Here is a 15546-nt window from a genome sequence, read left to right as displayed (position 1 = left end):
TTTAAATTCCTCCCAGTCCTCAGTCTTGCTGCTTTTTCTGGCCAATTGATATTCCTCCTCTTTGGCTTTAACACTATCCCTGATTTCCCTTGTTAGCCATGGTTGAGCCACCTTCCCCGTCTTACTCTTGAGCCAGAAAGGGATGTACAATTGTTGAATGTTCATCCATGTGTTTTTTAAATGTCTGCCATTTTCTATCCACCGTCAAGGTATCCTTTCGACAGCTTATCCTAGCCAATGCACGTCTCATACCATCAGTTAGCTTTCTTTAAGTTCAGGACCCTAGTTGACTTAATTGTGTCACTCTCCATTTTAATGATGTAGAATTCTACTATATTATGGTCACTCTTTCCTAAAGGTTCTTGCACCACAACATTGTTAATTAATCCTCTGTCATTATACAATATCCAGTCTAGGATGTCTGCTCGCTAATTGGGTACTTCTGCCAGAATGAACAGATGTGGCAAGCATGTGCACCTGCTTTATACAGGCAGGCACTATTACTAATTTCTGGTCTACATGAGACTTTCTACCCCAGAGAGCTGTAGAAGCTCAATTATTGAGCATGTTCAAGACAGAGATTTCTAAATATTAAAAATGCATTATGGGGTATTGGGACATTGCAGGAAAATCACACTGAGGAATAAGCAGCCATAATTTAGTTGAATAGCTGAGCAGACATGAAGGGCAGAATGGCCTCCTCTTATTTTCTACTTTCTTCCGGTTCAGTGAGAGTGAAACAAGACGCGAGAGTGAGGTAGCAGCATCTTGAATGACTGAACAACACTGCTAGAGAAAGGAAAGTTGAACTTTATTTGCATATCCTTCAGCAAAAAAACGCACATGTTTTAAAATGAGTGCATATAGATCTGTTACATTCAAGTTGCTATTAACCCAGAAGTTATAAAAAGTGATCAAGTTATTAATCTGGTGTGTACAGAATGGTGATGGTGAATTCAAACAATTTTCCCACTCCAGAGATTACCCAAACACTCAGTTAATATCTTGCTTATCTAGGCAAGGTATGACTCCTGGTAGCACATGGTTTTAAGTGCATTCTGATGTAGAGCAAGCAACCATTAGGTATTATTTCACCATGGAATATATAAAATCAAGCATTGAGAATAAATTCAGATGTTCTCTTGCATCATAGTTTAGGATGAAATTTTTCCAGACTCATCCTAAAATACATTATAAAGTAATTTTTGTCTACCTCATGTTGCTATCACTGCTTTTTTTTGCAAAACATTTGTAAAATTGTACATCTTTGAACAGCAAACAAAGAATGGTGCCACAAAATAGTGTGTTGAATTAACAGTGTGAAAAGAAAAAGGACAAACTTTGAAAGAGCAAAAGAAAACCATTTCATATTCAATGCACAGAAGTTTGAGGTTAAAGTGAATTCCTAATTTACAGTACACAAAAATATAAAAACAAATTGATGCTCTAGTAGAAAACCAGTACTGAAAAGTCCAGTTTGACTATGCCGTAAGTGTCATGGCTAAAAATTCTTTGTTTCTTTCCCAATGAATTTACGAAGGAAGGAAAGTTCAACTGGACTGCAATGGCTGACAGTCCACTTGGACATCAATGAACAAACTACTGACAACAGGAAGAACAGTACCTCAAATATTGTTTAAACATGACTATAGAACCAGAGTAAAGAATAAGGAAAGTATTAGTAAATAAGTCAGTACCTGTCTGAGCTACCCCCACCACCCTCCATTCACATTCATCAGAACAAAGAGTCAGTCTCCTGCATATTTTATTAGCTGGAATATTGGAAGAAGTGCTGCAGTAATGTCAATCCAAGCTGTATTGCCTTCTTTCACCAACAATCTACTTCAGCCTGCCAACAGGAATGTCAGAGCTGGCTCTCAGTTGGGACTAGGCTTCACTTACCAGAGTTTTAAAAGTTTGTTTTTCCCGATCATTTAGCAATTCATCATTGCATTGTGGAATGTACAATTTCAATATTTTCTGGCACTTGGAAGATTTAAAAACAGGAATAATTACGTAGGATTTCCAATTGGTCACATTTTTTGAAACAATATTTTAATCTTATAAATACTAAATTACAGCAACTTTTTCTTTCCACTAAAGGATCCTCAAATGCGGTGTGCAGGCATTTCCCACTTAAACCCATAGTAACATTGTAAAAAATAAAACCAGCACCAACAAGGGTCAATAAGTTGTTTCAATAACTTCAGTCTGTTTTATGTCTACTTGAACTCTGCAGGAATTTTCAGTGGCACCTCAAGTTAATTTTATATTGCAGATGACTATTCGTTCTGCAAGAGCTTCTCAATTTCGAAACTGGAATGGAAAGATAATGCTGTGGATCCTGCAATTCTCGACAAATGTGTTATTCAGCCTTCTTGGTCCTCCTCCTTTTGATAGTTTCACTTTCTTCAGAAGTTGCGCCCAAGGAAGCAGGGCACTGTGCCCCCAGTGCCTCCCTCTTATCAGAAGCTTCTGCTTTAAAATGCGATTCAGGGGGTTCAGTGAAAGTGGACTGCCAACTAAATGCCATATGGTACAATGCAACTTCCATAGGTGCAAAAGGGGAATGATGAATGTTAAAGAGCACCATTGCAACCTAAAATACAAAATGATATATTTGCGAAATTGTACAGAGAAGCCTGAACAATGCCAAAAGAATACAAACAAAAAACAGCATGGCAACCTACAAAAAAAAAGGATACATGTTCACGGAGCTCAAAATGAGCAGCTTTCAAATGTAGCGTAGCCTGGTAAATAAAGTCTCCAAAACAAATCCAAAAAGTTATTATGTTAGTGTTGAGGTCACAGAGTTGATCTAAACAGGTACAGTACAGTATTAATAGCAACTTCTTGAAATAAAAAAAACTTTAGGCAAACTCGGAATACGAACAATAATTTAGAAAACTGCTAAAGTTCCAAAATGTTGCAGATGCACTAAATAAAAAGGGGAGAAAATAAAATATTCTTAAATGTTATGAACTGAACAGCTGTTTATCGCAGTCTCGCTCCAGTTACACGACACTGCACTACTTATTGTTAGCTGCTCAGCTAGATTTAACAAGTCATTCAAAAATTTATTTTTGTCAATAAATTAAGTCATTCAAAACAAATAGGGAATGTATGTATCCAATGCTGGCAGGATAATACCTGCCTTCAGTTATCATCGTTTTTGTGGGCCTTTCGTTTGTAATCATAGAATCACTACAATGCAGAAGGAGGCCATTCGGCCCATCAAGTCTGCATCGACCCGCCGAAAGAACACCCTACCTAGGCCCACATCCCCACCTTATCCCTGTAACCCCACCTAACCTTTTGGACACCAAGGGCAATTTAGCATAGCCAATCCATCAAACCTGCACAACTTTGGACTGTTGGGAGGAAACCGGAGCACCCAGAGGAAACCCACGCAGACATGGGGAGAACGGTGATCCAAGGTTGGAATTGAACCTAGGTACCTGGCACTATGAGGCAGCAGTGCTAACCACTGTACCACCCCACCACCAATGAGTAAATAGTCACAAAAATAAAATCACTGAGAAAACAAATTCAGCCAGAAATGTCTTTAACCACACTTCAGGAATCTTGCAAATTGGTTTTGTTTAACATAAGAAACACATTTATCTGTACTGGGTAAACAAAACACGCACTTAGTTCAATGTGTCTGAAAATATCACCTTTTCCAATCCTTACAGCAGAATGTGCATTCACCCCAATACAAGAGCACACCTTCCAAATTGTTAGAAGCAACAACAATCAGGAGCTTCTACTCTTTAGAAGATCAAATCATGTACTCTAGAGCTTGCATTTAGAGCAGTATATGGAAATCAGCAGAAGGAATAGTGAAGAAACTAGATCAGAATGCTGTGTATCCCACTGAAGCATCTCATTGTTTGTTGAGCAAGGACTTGTTGACGCCAACGGGAAAACACATCGAGGTGGAGGACCCAGTTTTGATCCTTTAAGTGTTCCAAGTCAAAGTGGAATGTCTGATGAATATGAAATAGGAATGTGCTTCTTCTTTGGGAAATGACATAGAAAGTGATTACTTTTATTAAAGAAGTCTCCTAATCAAACTCCCAGAAATTTAATTTGATCTTTCAAAAACTGTCCCTTACGAAATTCGATAAACAAATGCACAGAAATACTTAAATTTCTATTTGTGACTTATTCTGAAGGAAAGCTGATTTAATGTTACTAGGTCAGATTATAAATACTTCAAAATATTTTATTTCTAGCACTGTACAAATTTGAGGGAGTACACATCAAAACATGTATAAATGAACACAATTACGAAACATCCAAGCAGGCTTAGTTTTCACCATGGCTGTTAAGTCTTCCTACAATCCTTGCCTTAAATCAAGCATGCTCTTTTGTCCCACAAACCTGCCAGACAAGCTAGAGCACAGAAAAGGTACATTCCAAGCTGGAAGTGCTACACCGGTGGCATTAAATTAGCTAGGCTGTGTACTCATTGTCATCGATTAATAGGGAATCTCCAGTTTGTTTCAATTAGGTGTTTTGTTGTTCTAGGAAATGCACCAATTTCAAGATAAATCCTTCGAGGTCATTTGTTTCAAGGGCAGCAAACTTAACTCTTTCCTCTCTCTCCCTCTTCCCTCCCACCCCCCACCCCTAGCAGGAACAATTTTAGCAAAACCTTATCACTGGTGAAGCTTCAGAAAAATTTTCATCTTCACCTGGCAGCATTGCAAATAAAGTTGTTTCCAAACGGGAGAGGGAAAACAACCTCCCATTTCCCCCTTACATGCTATTCTTGTGTTTTCAAAGCACCAAGCATTTATAGGGAAACATATACGGGCAGCCCCAGCGATAGCAGCATTACAACAGAAAATGCCACCACATTGTAGTAGCAGAAGTAGAGCACAGCACCCACAACTTGGAATAATCCTTTTTCACACCAGTCTTTATACTTCCGAGGGATATTTGAAAGTGGAGGCGACTAATGAACAGAACTTGAGATATATAATGCCACACCAGGGCAACATGGATAGAGGTTCTGAGCAGACATGTATTACATCTGAACCACATGCATCAAGGCTGAAAAATAGATCAAATGAACTGCAAATTACAAAATGCAATACTTCCATCATAGAAATGGCATGACATTATTTTGCCTAAACAGGCATCCAATTAAAACACTGTGCATTCCTTTACACCTGAATACAATGCCATTTGGATCATGGGAACTTTCTAGGACAACAAATTCACCAACATGAGTTATGTATTTTGTAATCAATTGAATACTCCTTTGGTTATTGATAAAATTGGTGTTCATTTAGGATTAAGGATGTGCTGTGCCAGAAGGGGTAAAACATAGGCGGGAAGAAGAAAGCAGGCATGAAACAAAAATGCAGAAGTGCTCAGCATTCTAAAATTTTCAAGAACATTGCGATTTTAGATTAAATAAAGTAAGGATAATCTTGGGACAAATCTAACTTTTTTTGTAACACTCAAGATCCAAATATTGCTGTCTACAGAAGGCTTAAGCAAACACGAATTCAGCATTTATAAATACATCAGATACTGACAGTCCCAGTGGTACAATAAAAACGAACACCTGTCTAACATCACAATAAATTTGCTAGTTTCCTGTCTGCAAAAATGTTAGAGAATACAGAAAGTCAGACAGTGCAATGCAGACTCAAATGAATTTGCAAGTGCTGCAGAGAAAAAGTGTTAAATGGTCTCACAAGTGAAATAAAAGGGATTACCTACAGCCCTATTCCTCAGTATATATTTTTCAAAAGACAAATTTATATAACTATAGCAAAATTACAAGTTTAATTACATTTACATACCTCTGTGGAAACTACAAACATAGTGTACAAAAAGATCAGGTTGTGTCTGGTAATAGGCAGATAATTCATCTGTTGTAAAGTAAAGAGTACAGCTCCTATCAGAGTTACCTTTGTTCCACTGTAACAGAAACAGGATAATTAGCATATGTATCAATCAAAGGTTGAACCCATTCCACGGTAACTCCATAAAGAGGACAAATCAGAGTTAACTCTTCCTTTGACCAACTCAGTTACATTGGATATTCAGTAGTGCTAATAAGCTATTTTTAAACCTGTTGAAAAGTTGCCAAAGCTTTTCATCTCACAATTATCAGGGCAAATGCAAGAATGCCAAATTTCAAATGATCACAACAATTTACACTGCAGGAGAAAAGGATGCCGATTGGTTGGCAAGTCAACTCTGATTGGCCATGACATAGCTATGGAGAAACAGGGAACTATAGGCTCCCCAAGCTCCTGGGTAATTCCAAAAAGACTTGAACATATTCATTTTGTTTGCAGGGAACGGGTCATTGCTATTCTTTGACCGTCTGTCACAAACATTATCCAGGCACCGCCAACATCCACAAGTCGGCATTTTCTGGTAGCAGTAGGAATCCCAGCTAACTTTCCCCCCTTTGGCACAAGGATGTTTTCAACATTATCATGCAATGACGAGATTGGTGTGTGGCACATTTGCAACACGTCCCAATTGATCACTTTACAGTTGTCCACAGCAGATGTAATCTTCCTCAGTCTTAGGTTGAACTTCAGTACTCACTTACAAATGGGAATTACTGATATCTGGGGATTGGTGGAAAACAAAGGAGAGAGATGTCATCTGGGACTGGCCCTTTTTAAGAATTTTGTTATGCAACTGTCAATTCATCATTCCCATTCTCATTGCACTTGGACCCTTATCCCAAAGAATACAGCATTTTTTATGATAATAATATTGCACAAGAACCCAATTAACAAAAACATCCCAAAGATACGCTGGGTCAGAAGGTGAAAAAGCAGAGAGGATTTGTTAATGGTTGCTCAACTTTTTTCAAAGCATGAAGTTGATCATTTGGCAAGTCATTAATATTCTTACTCTTGGTTTTAAAAGTCGACATAGAAATAGGATGTCAGTAATAAAAGTTGGCTGCAGGATTCTGAACAATAACACCTCTAGAACAGCGAACATGGCATCAATAAAACAGTTGTACCGAGCTGTCAAGATGCGAAAATAATTTCTGGCAGAAACAGGAGTGCTTCACCACGTCAGCAGAAACCCTCTACACTGTGCTCCAAAATATAAAATAAGCTCAAATTTCCCATACCATAGACGTGCATTATATACTACTGGACAATTTTCTAACCCCTTTTTAATAAAATTCTTAACCGAAATGTTGTCTCAATTGCCTAAATGCCAACCCCCATTAACCAAGTAATATTTCTCAGTGGAAGAAACACAAGTTGAGAAAATGTGCTCTACTAAAATTATGTTCATTGTCGGATTAGAGAATGGAGTCACCGTTAATATTCCTGCAGCCAGAGTAATTTTCCAGCAACTAAGTTACTTCAGACTCTTATGTTGAGTTTCACCAGGCTCCAAAAGTAGTGTGACAATGGAATATGGTGCTCAGAGAAGGGATCAGTGAGGCAATGCATGTTCGATAACTTAGAGTCAGCACTAGCTGAAGGTCAAGGTGGAGGAATCTAGCTGGTTGGGGTAAGCTGTAATGGAGAGCCCTCAACATGGCAATGGTTAAATTAAAAATACAACAGAACTTTGCAACCTGGAAAAAAAGATCAGCTTCATCACATTGGTTCAATAATATATATTTTTTTAAAAGGTCATGTTTTATGCTGTTTCTCATTGAACGAGGACAGGGCATTCCATCAGTTTGGAAACATTGATGAAATGGGGAAGAATGTAACATCTTTCACACTGACCAGAGGGAAAATAAATAACTTGAATGTAGGGTGTGGAAATAATTGATCTTGCATATGAATTTAGGATTGTCGGACTCTTGGCCAAGCCTTTTTCAGTGAGCTTTAGATCATTATAATTTTCTTTTCAAAACTCCACAAGTAATGGATTTCCAACAAAACTATACTGCCACAGTTTACAATCTTTATCACATTAAGTACGGCCAACTATGGAAAAATCATTAATTGGGCAATAAGGTCCAAAGTGATTCCTTGATAGAAGACAGCCAAAGAATCTGAAATGATGAGATTTTTCATCTTTACCTCAGTTTAAAACTGCTTAGAACAAATTCAATGCAATTTTAAAACTGCTACGTACTAGGACATTCTCAGCAACTCATTTCTCTCAGGTATCCAGACACCCCGCACTAGTTGTTCAAAATTAGCTATCAGCCCAGAACCAGCACCTGTGGAAAGAGAAATTTTGTACATACTATAAATTGAAAACAAGAGTTTATTTCGAAAACACTCTATCCAAAATTATATGCAGAGGTAATATTAACAATGTCAGTAGTGATAATAACAGGCAATTACTTCAAAAAGGTCGCAACATCTAAAAGTTTCCCACCATTATGTTATTTCGCAATGTAATTGCACCCCACCCAGACTTATTCAACTACACATTTCCTGGTGGCACAGTTGGTAGTGCATTTTGTAGGCAAAATGTAGCTGGAGTTCCTTTTCCAGATTTCTACCAGGGTGGAGGAGGCCACTGATGCCAGCTGAACAGTTGCCACAACACGAATCAGTGGTTTCAGAAATGAAAGGCAAAATAAAGCCCAGAACAAAAATTTCAAACCTGACGCGATAGAAACCCAAGAGAGCCCACTTACCTTTAGCCCAGCCAACAGCAATCACGGCCAGCCAGCCATTTCTGTAGCGACTGTGTGCATCCATTACACCGCCAACAATTTTGCGGGCTCTTGTCACTTCCTTCATACCAGCTATAAATAACTTGGATGGCAAAAAATTGCAGCATTTGTAGAACTTGTCATAGGGACAGTAGAATATCAAATACCTAAAAATATTGAAAAAAGTAAAGGGATGAGCACAGCACAATGTGTCGCCAATGAAAATTTATATTCTGCAAAATTCATATCCGCTGACATCTTTCAGGAATTTTTGGTTCAACCTTTTTGCCCATTTCATGGCGTTGTAGAAACATAGAAACAAGAAGCAGGAGGAAAGCTGGCGGCCCTGCTCTGCCATTCCTTATAATCATGGCTGATCATCCAACTCATGGTTGTACATGCCGGGGTACAAATCCACTAAAACTGGACTTCTTTTGACACCTGGGCCAAGTGGCATGTGTTAGTCCAGGACAATTATTTGACAGAAGGGAGAGTTTCAGGAAACACACATGCACTTTACAGGTGCACTTTCCTCCAAAGTGTAGCGAACTGCAGGATAGTTGCTCCCAAGTCAAATTGTCGTATCTCGACTTGGATCTTTTGGTGTCCACAGGTCAGTTTCCCCACTGCACAGTCATAATATGAAGGAGTCCCCAGTATATTCAGTTTCTAATTCAGATAAATGGTTTGATTTTCTGCTTAATGAAAGTTTTCTAAAAATAACATGCTGAAATCAAGCATCCTGGAATGCATCGGGATCTTTCAGGTGAAAGATTACGGCTATATTTTATGGTATTTATCACAGCACCGATCCTCTTTTATCAGAGATCTTTAATGCTGGGTAAAAACATTTAAGAATCCATCCAAACAGGAATTGTACAAATACTTTTCAAATTAACTCTGGGCTGCTGAACAGGGCAAATAAAGTCCTAAATGTTTCCTCTCTGCTAAACAATGGAAGCAATAAACATCTGACATGTATCAATGACCTGCTCCGGTGAAAGCATCTTTGCGCCCATCCACCACCGTAATGATATGGTGCTGGGTTTAGTGTTTCTCGGCAAGGTGAGGAAAGCAGAATGGAAACGGAATTGCCCCCGTCTTCTTTGCTCGTTCAATCAAGTGGTGGCTGGCCAATCAATGGCCATTGGGTGGGAAGGAGGCCAATTAGAAGAGTAAAGGAGGCCACGGCACCAAATTGGCACTGATGTTACACAGCAGAGCGGTACTGCCATGAACTGGAAAGTCAGCAATGGCTACAATAGTAGAGGCTCCGCGCTCTCAGAATCAGTCTTAATGCCAGCTTTCCCAGCAGAACCTGTGGCATATTCAATCATGGTCCCGGTGTTAGGCCTTTTCTACCGCCCTTGTGCTGCCTCATTATACCTGGCGGAAAAGACTCCCAACCCTTTCCTCATCTGGTGCCTGAAAAATGCACGGTGCAAATAAATATTGTATACTATTGTCTCATTAACAAGCTTCATGATAACAGCTTATTAGCGATTTGAAAATGACAGACAAGTTGCTAAGTTCCCCATCCTCTTGTCTCCATATTTGGGAGACTGGTATGCGACATCATATTGCTGACACAACACTGTCACACCAAAGTTTTAACAGCATGGGGAGGGAGCAGTGCACCCATTTTGGGAATGTAAATTCAGCCTGATTACATTTAACGCAATGGCCAAATGCATTTTTTTTTAAAAAAGGTCCTTTCTCACACAATAAACAAATTCAAAATTTGACCCGAGAGAAGTCAAGGAAATCACATGTACACTGTTAAAAAATAAAATACTGCGCTCCCAAAATAAATTAAACAACAGGCAAAAATCATCTCTGAAAAGCAGCAGAGTGCAGCGTGGTCTCACTTATTGCCCTCTCCCAGGACTCTATTTAATGCTGCAGATACCCACCTGTAAAAGCAGGAAATAGGGATAGCCAAACAGAAAAAAGGACTATTATGGAGGCTGTTCATGAGGAATCAAAGTTTTCAGTGCGAGTCAACTCAAGAGATGCGTAGTTTAACTACAGGAGCAACCCACACAATTGAAATCAGAGAAGATATCCAAAGCAAACTCAAAACATGGGCCAGGATTCTCTAAAAACACAGCTAAGTGTTGACGCCGGCATAAACACCGCAGTGTTTAACACCGGCGTCAACGGGCCTCTTGGCCCAGCGATTCTGTAGCCCACAGGGGGCCAGCACGGCGCCGGAGTGCTCCGCGCTTCCCCAGCTGCCATACGCGGCCGTGCACTGCTCGCTGCGGATCCACACGTGCGTGGCGGCCGCTTCCACGGCGGGTTCGCGCAACATGGCGGACCCACTCAGCAGGCCGGTGTGGAGGAAGGCAGGCCCCCCCGAGATCGCACGCCTGGCCGTTGTGGAGGCCAACCCCGGAGACTGATCCCCCCCCCCCCCCCCAACCAGGACGGCCATCGCAGCCGCGACGTCGAGCGGAACCGTACGTGAACCACGTGGGCGGCAACTCGACCGGTCAACCGTGGTGAATCGCTGCGGGGGCCTCTGTTAATGGCCCCCGACCGATGCTGCGTCGGCCACGCACGCGCGACTGGTGGTGATTCTCCGGTAGCCGGAGAATCGCGTCCTGGTGTCGGACCCGATCGCGGGTCTGAGGCCCCATTCTCCGCCACGGCGCCGAGCGCCATTTCGGCACGGAAGCTCGGAGAATCTAGCCACGGAGTATTCTGGAAAGTTGTTTTTAAGAAGGTTGCACATGGGATGCTGGTTGACAACATTTAAGGTGCACAGTATTAACGAGACCGCACAGGAATCCGGTTCAGGAAACAGCGATGAGCACATTTCTCTGGACAGAGATGAAGTGCCACAATATCAAAACTTATAAAAATAGGAAGCATGGTGAAGACAACTATAGTATGTTTCAGAAGGAAAATAAATTAGTAGATACAACAGGCAGATAAACTATAAACTCCATGCTCACAGTTATTATAGAAACTGTCACACTGTAATTAAACTCTCCAGACAGTGATAGAGTTGTGCCATCGCATCCTGCTATGTATGCCTCAAGAACCTCAATGCAGCATCACAAGAAGTTCAACAACTTCACAAGTGGTCAAAGTTAGTGAATGCATCTTCGAATGTCACATCCTACCAACTGCAGGACTAACCTCGGGCACCGGGTCCCACTCAACCACCAATAATCAGACTTCAGACCTAAACATTCATATTCTTCACACTTAGCACTGCTGCAAGATGCATATCCACATCTCAAAAGATTGCATACATACTGCCAACTAATACGATTCAACCATGACAGCCTCATCACGCACATTGCATCACACTCACTGTCACACTTCCCTTCCGCTTGTAGGACAAACATAGGAATTTGGATCAGAAGTAGGCAATTCAGCTCTTCAAGTCTGCTCTGTCATTCAATCAGATTATTATTTTTTTTTTTTAAATTTGTTTACGAGATGTTGGCGTCGCTGGTTGGTCCAGCATTTATTGCCCATCCCTAGTTGCCCTTCAGAAGGTGATGAGTTGCCATCTTGAACCGCTGCAGTCCCAGAGTTGCAGGTACACCCACTGTGCTGTTAGGGAGAGATCTCCAGGATTATGTCCCAGCAACAGTGAAGGAACGGCGATATCCTTCCAAGTCGGGGTGGTGACCAACTTGGAGCGGAATCTCCAGGTGGTGGGGGGTTCCAGGTATCTGCTGTTCTTGTCCTTCTAGATGGTAGTGGTTGTGTGTTTGGAAGGTGCTGTTTGAGGAACCTTGGGGAGTTCCTGCAGTGCATCTTGGAGATGGTACACATGGCTGCCACTGTTCGTCGGTGGTGGAGGGATTGAATGTTTGTGGATGGGGTAGCAATCAAGTGGGCCACTTTGTCTTGGATGGTGTGGAGCTTCTTGAGTGTTGTTGGAGCTGCACTCATCCAGGCAAGTGGGGAGTATTCCATTACACTCCTGACTTGTGCCTTGTAGGTGGTTGACAGGCTTTGGTGGGTCAGGTGGAAAGTTACTCGTTGTAGGATTCCTAGCCTTTGACCTGTCCTGGTGGCCACAGTATTGAGATGGTAATGCCATTGAAAGTCAAGGGGCGATGGTTAGATCCTCCATTGTCAGAGGTGATCATTGCCTGGCACGAATGTGACTTGCCACTTGTCAGCCCAACTCTGGAATTTGTCCAGTTCTTGCTGCATTTGGACATGGACCGCTTCATTATCTGAGTCGTGAATGGTGTTGAACATTGTGCAGTCATCCGCAAACATCCCCACTTCTGACCTTATGATGGAAGGCAGGTCATTGATGAATCAGCTGAAGATGGTTAGGGCCGAGGACACGACCCTGAGGAACTCCTGCAGTGCCGTCCTGGAGCTGAGATGATTGACCTCCAACCACCACAACCATCTTCCTCTGTGCCGGGTATGACTCCAACCAGCGGAGAGTTTTCCCCCTGATTCCCATTGACTCCAGTTTAGCTCGGGCTCCTTGATTACATACTCAGTCCAATGCTGCCTTGATGTAGAGGGCAGTCACTCTCACCTCACCTCTGGAGTTCAGCTCTTTTGTCCATGTTTGAACCAAGACTGTAATGAGGTCAGGAGCTGAGTGACCCTGGCGGAACCCAAACTGAGCGTCTGTGAGCAGGTTATTGCCGAGCAAGTGCCGCTTGATAGCACTGTTGATGTCTCCTTCGATCACTTTGCTGATGATAGAGAGTAGGCTGACAGGGCAATAATTGACTTGGTTGCATTGTCCTGTGCGGCAAGTTCTGGAGCACAAGTCTTCAGTACTATTGCCAGAATATTATCAGGGCTCATAGCCTTTGCAGTATCCAGTGCCTTCAGCTGCTTCTTGATAGCATGTGCAGTGAATCATATTGGCTGAAGACTGACATCTGTGAAGCTGGGGCCTCCGGAGACGACCAAGATGGATCACCTACTCGGCACATCTGGCTGAAGATTGTTGCGAATGCCTCAGCCTTGTCTTTTGTTCAGATGTGCTGTGCTCCTCCATCATTGAGGGGGATATTTGTGGAGCCTCCTCCTGCACTGAGTTGTTTAATTGTCCACCACCATTCAAGGCTGGATGTGGCAGGACTGCAGAGCTTAGATCTGATGCGTTCATTGCGGAATCTCTTAGCTCTGTCTATTACTTGCTGCTTATGCTGTTTGGCACACAAGTCGTCCTTTTTTGTAGCTTCACCAGGTTGACACCTCATTTTTCGGGATGCCTGATGTTGCTCCTGGCATACTCTCCTGCACTTCATTGAATCAGGGTTGATTCCCTGGCTTGGTGGTGATGGGGGATATGCCAGGCCATGAGGTTGAAGACTATGGTTGAATACAATTCTGCTGCTGCTGATGGCCCACAGCGCCTCATGGATGCCCAGTCTGGAGTTATTAGATCTGTTCGAAGTCTATCCCATTTAGCATGGTGGTAGTGCCACACAATACGATGGAGGATATCCTCAATGTGAAGACGGGTCTTTGGCCCCACGAGGACTGCGCAGTGGTCACTTCTACCAATATTGTCATGGACAGATACATCTGCGGCAGGCAGATTGGTGAGGATGAGGTCAAGTATGTTTTTCCCTCTTGTTGGTTCCCTCACCACCAGCTGCTAGACTGGGACTACAGCAATGTCCTTTAGGACCAAACCTGTTTGTTCTGTGGTGGTACTACCGAGCCACTCTTGGTGATGAACATTGAGGTCACCCACCCAGAGCAAATTCTGCACTCTTGCCACCCTCAATGCTTCCTCCAAGTAGTGTTCAACATGGAGTAGTACCGATTCATCAGCTGAGGGAGGACGCTATGTGATAATCAGCAGGAGGACTCCTTGCCCATGTTTAACCTGATGCCATGAGACTTCATGGGGTCCAGAGCCAATGTTGATGACTCCCAGGGCAACTCCCTCCCGACTGTATACCACTGTGTTTCCACCTCTGCTGAGTCTGCCCTGCCAGTGAGACAGGACACACCCAGGAATGGTGATAGTGGTGTCTGTGACATAAGGTATCATTCTGTGAGTATGACTATATCAGACTGTTGCTTGAATAGTCTGTGAGACAACTTTACCAACTTTGGCACAGAGCCCCCAGATGTTAGTAAGGAGGGCTTTGCAGGGTCGACAGGGCTGGGGTTTTTAAACTGTTGTCGTTTCCGGTGCCTGGGTCGATGCCGGGTTCATTCCTTTTTTCGTAGTGGTTGAATACAACAGAATGGCTTGGTCGGTCATTTCAGAGTCAACCCCATTGCTGTGCGTCTGGAGTCACATGTAGGCCAGACCAGATAAGGATGGCAGATTTCCTTCCCGAAAGGACATTAGTGAACCAGATGGGTTTTTACGACAATTGACAATGGTTTCACAGCCATCATTTTAATTCCAGATATTGAGTTTAAATACCACCAACTGCTGTGGTGGGATTTGAACCTAGGACCCAGATCATTATCCTGGGTCTCTGGATTATTAGTCCAGCGACAATACCACTACGACTACGCCACCGCCTCACCGGCATGGCTGATCTCGTCCTGGTCTCAAATCCACCTCCCCACCTTTTGCCCATATCGCTTTAACCCGTTTTTTAAAAAAAATCAGAAATATATACATCTCCTTCTTGAAACCAATTAAGGATTCAGATTCTACCGCACTATGGGGCAGCGACTTCCACAAATTCACCACCCTCTGCGACAATTAGTTCCCAGTCATCTCAGTTCTAAATCTACTGCCTCTCAACCTATACTGCCTCTCAACCTCTCATTCTAGATTGCCCCACAAGGGGCAACATTTGGTCTACGTTTACTTTATCAATCTCATGTAGTATTTTATACACTCGCTGTAATGTTCTATGTTCTATAAGGGCATTCAAATGGTCATTGGATAGACATATGGACGATAAGGGAATAGTGTAGATGGGCTTTAGGGTGGTTTC

At 42.3% G+C, this 15546-nt stretch overlaps 1 protein-coding gene across 1 annotated transcript in view; it reads right to left on the bottom strand.

The window, feature by feature from the left end:
* Positions 1-794: 794 nt before the first annotated feature.
* The window catches only part of LOC140429907 (trimeric intracellular cation channel type B-B-like), a 34290-nt gene continuing 19538 nt past the window's right edge, over positions 795-15546 (bottom strand). The window contains exons 3-6 of the mRNA XM_072517460.1: positions 8612-8796; positions 8098-8185; positions 5823-5940; positions 795-2599 (exon numbers count right to left, since the gene is read on the bottom strand). Coding sequence (XP_072373561.1) covers positions 2366-2599; positions 5823-5940; positions 8098-8185; positions 8612-8796 — 625 coding nt within the window. The 3' untranslated portion in view covers positions 795-2365. The remainder of the gene's footprint in view (positions 2600-5822; positions 5941-8097; positions 8186-8611; positions 8797-15546) is intronic.

This window comes from Scyliorhinus torazame, chromosome 9 (genome assembly GCF_047496885.1).
Source record: "Scyliorhinus torazame isolate Kashiwa2021f chromosome 9, sScyTor2.1, whole genome shotgun sequence".
Taxonomy (NCBI): domain Eukaryota; kingdom Metazoa; phylum Chordata; class Chondrichthyes; order Carcharhiniformes; family Scyliorhinidae; genus Scyliorhinus; species Scyliorhinus torazame.
The sequence above is the reverse complement of the archived record's forward strand: the minus strand, read 5'-3'. Positions and strand labels throughout refer to the sequence as shown.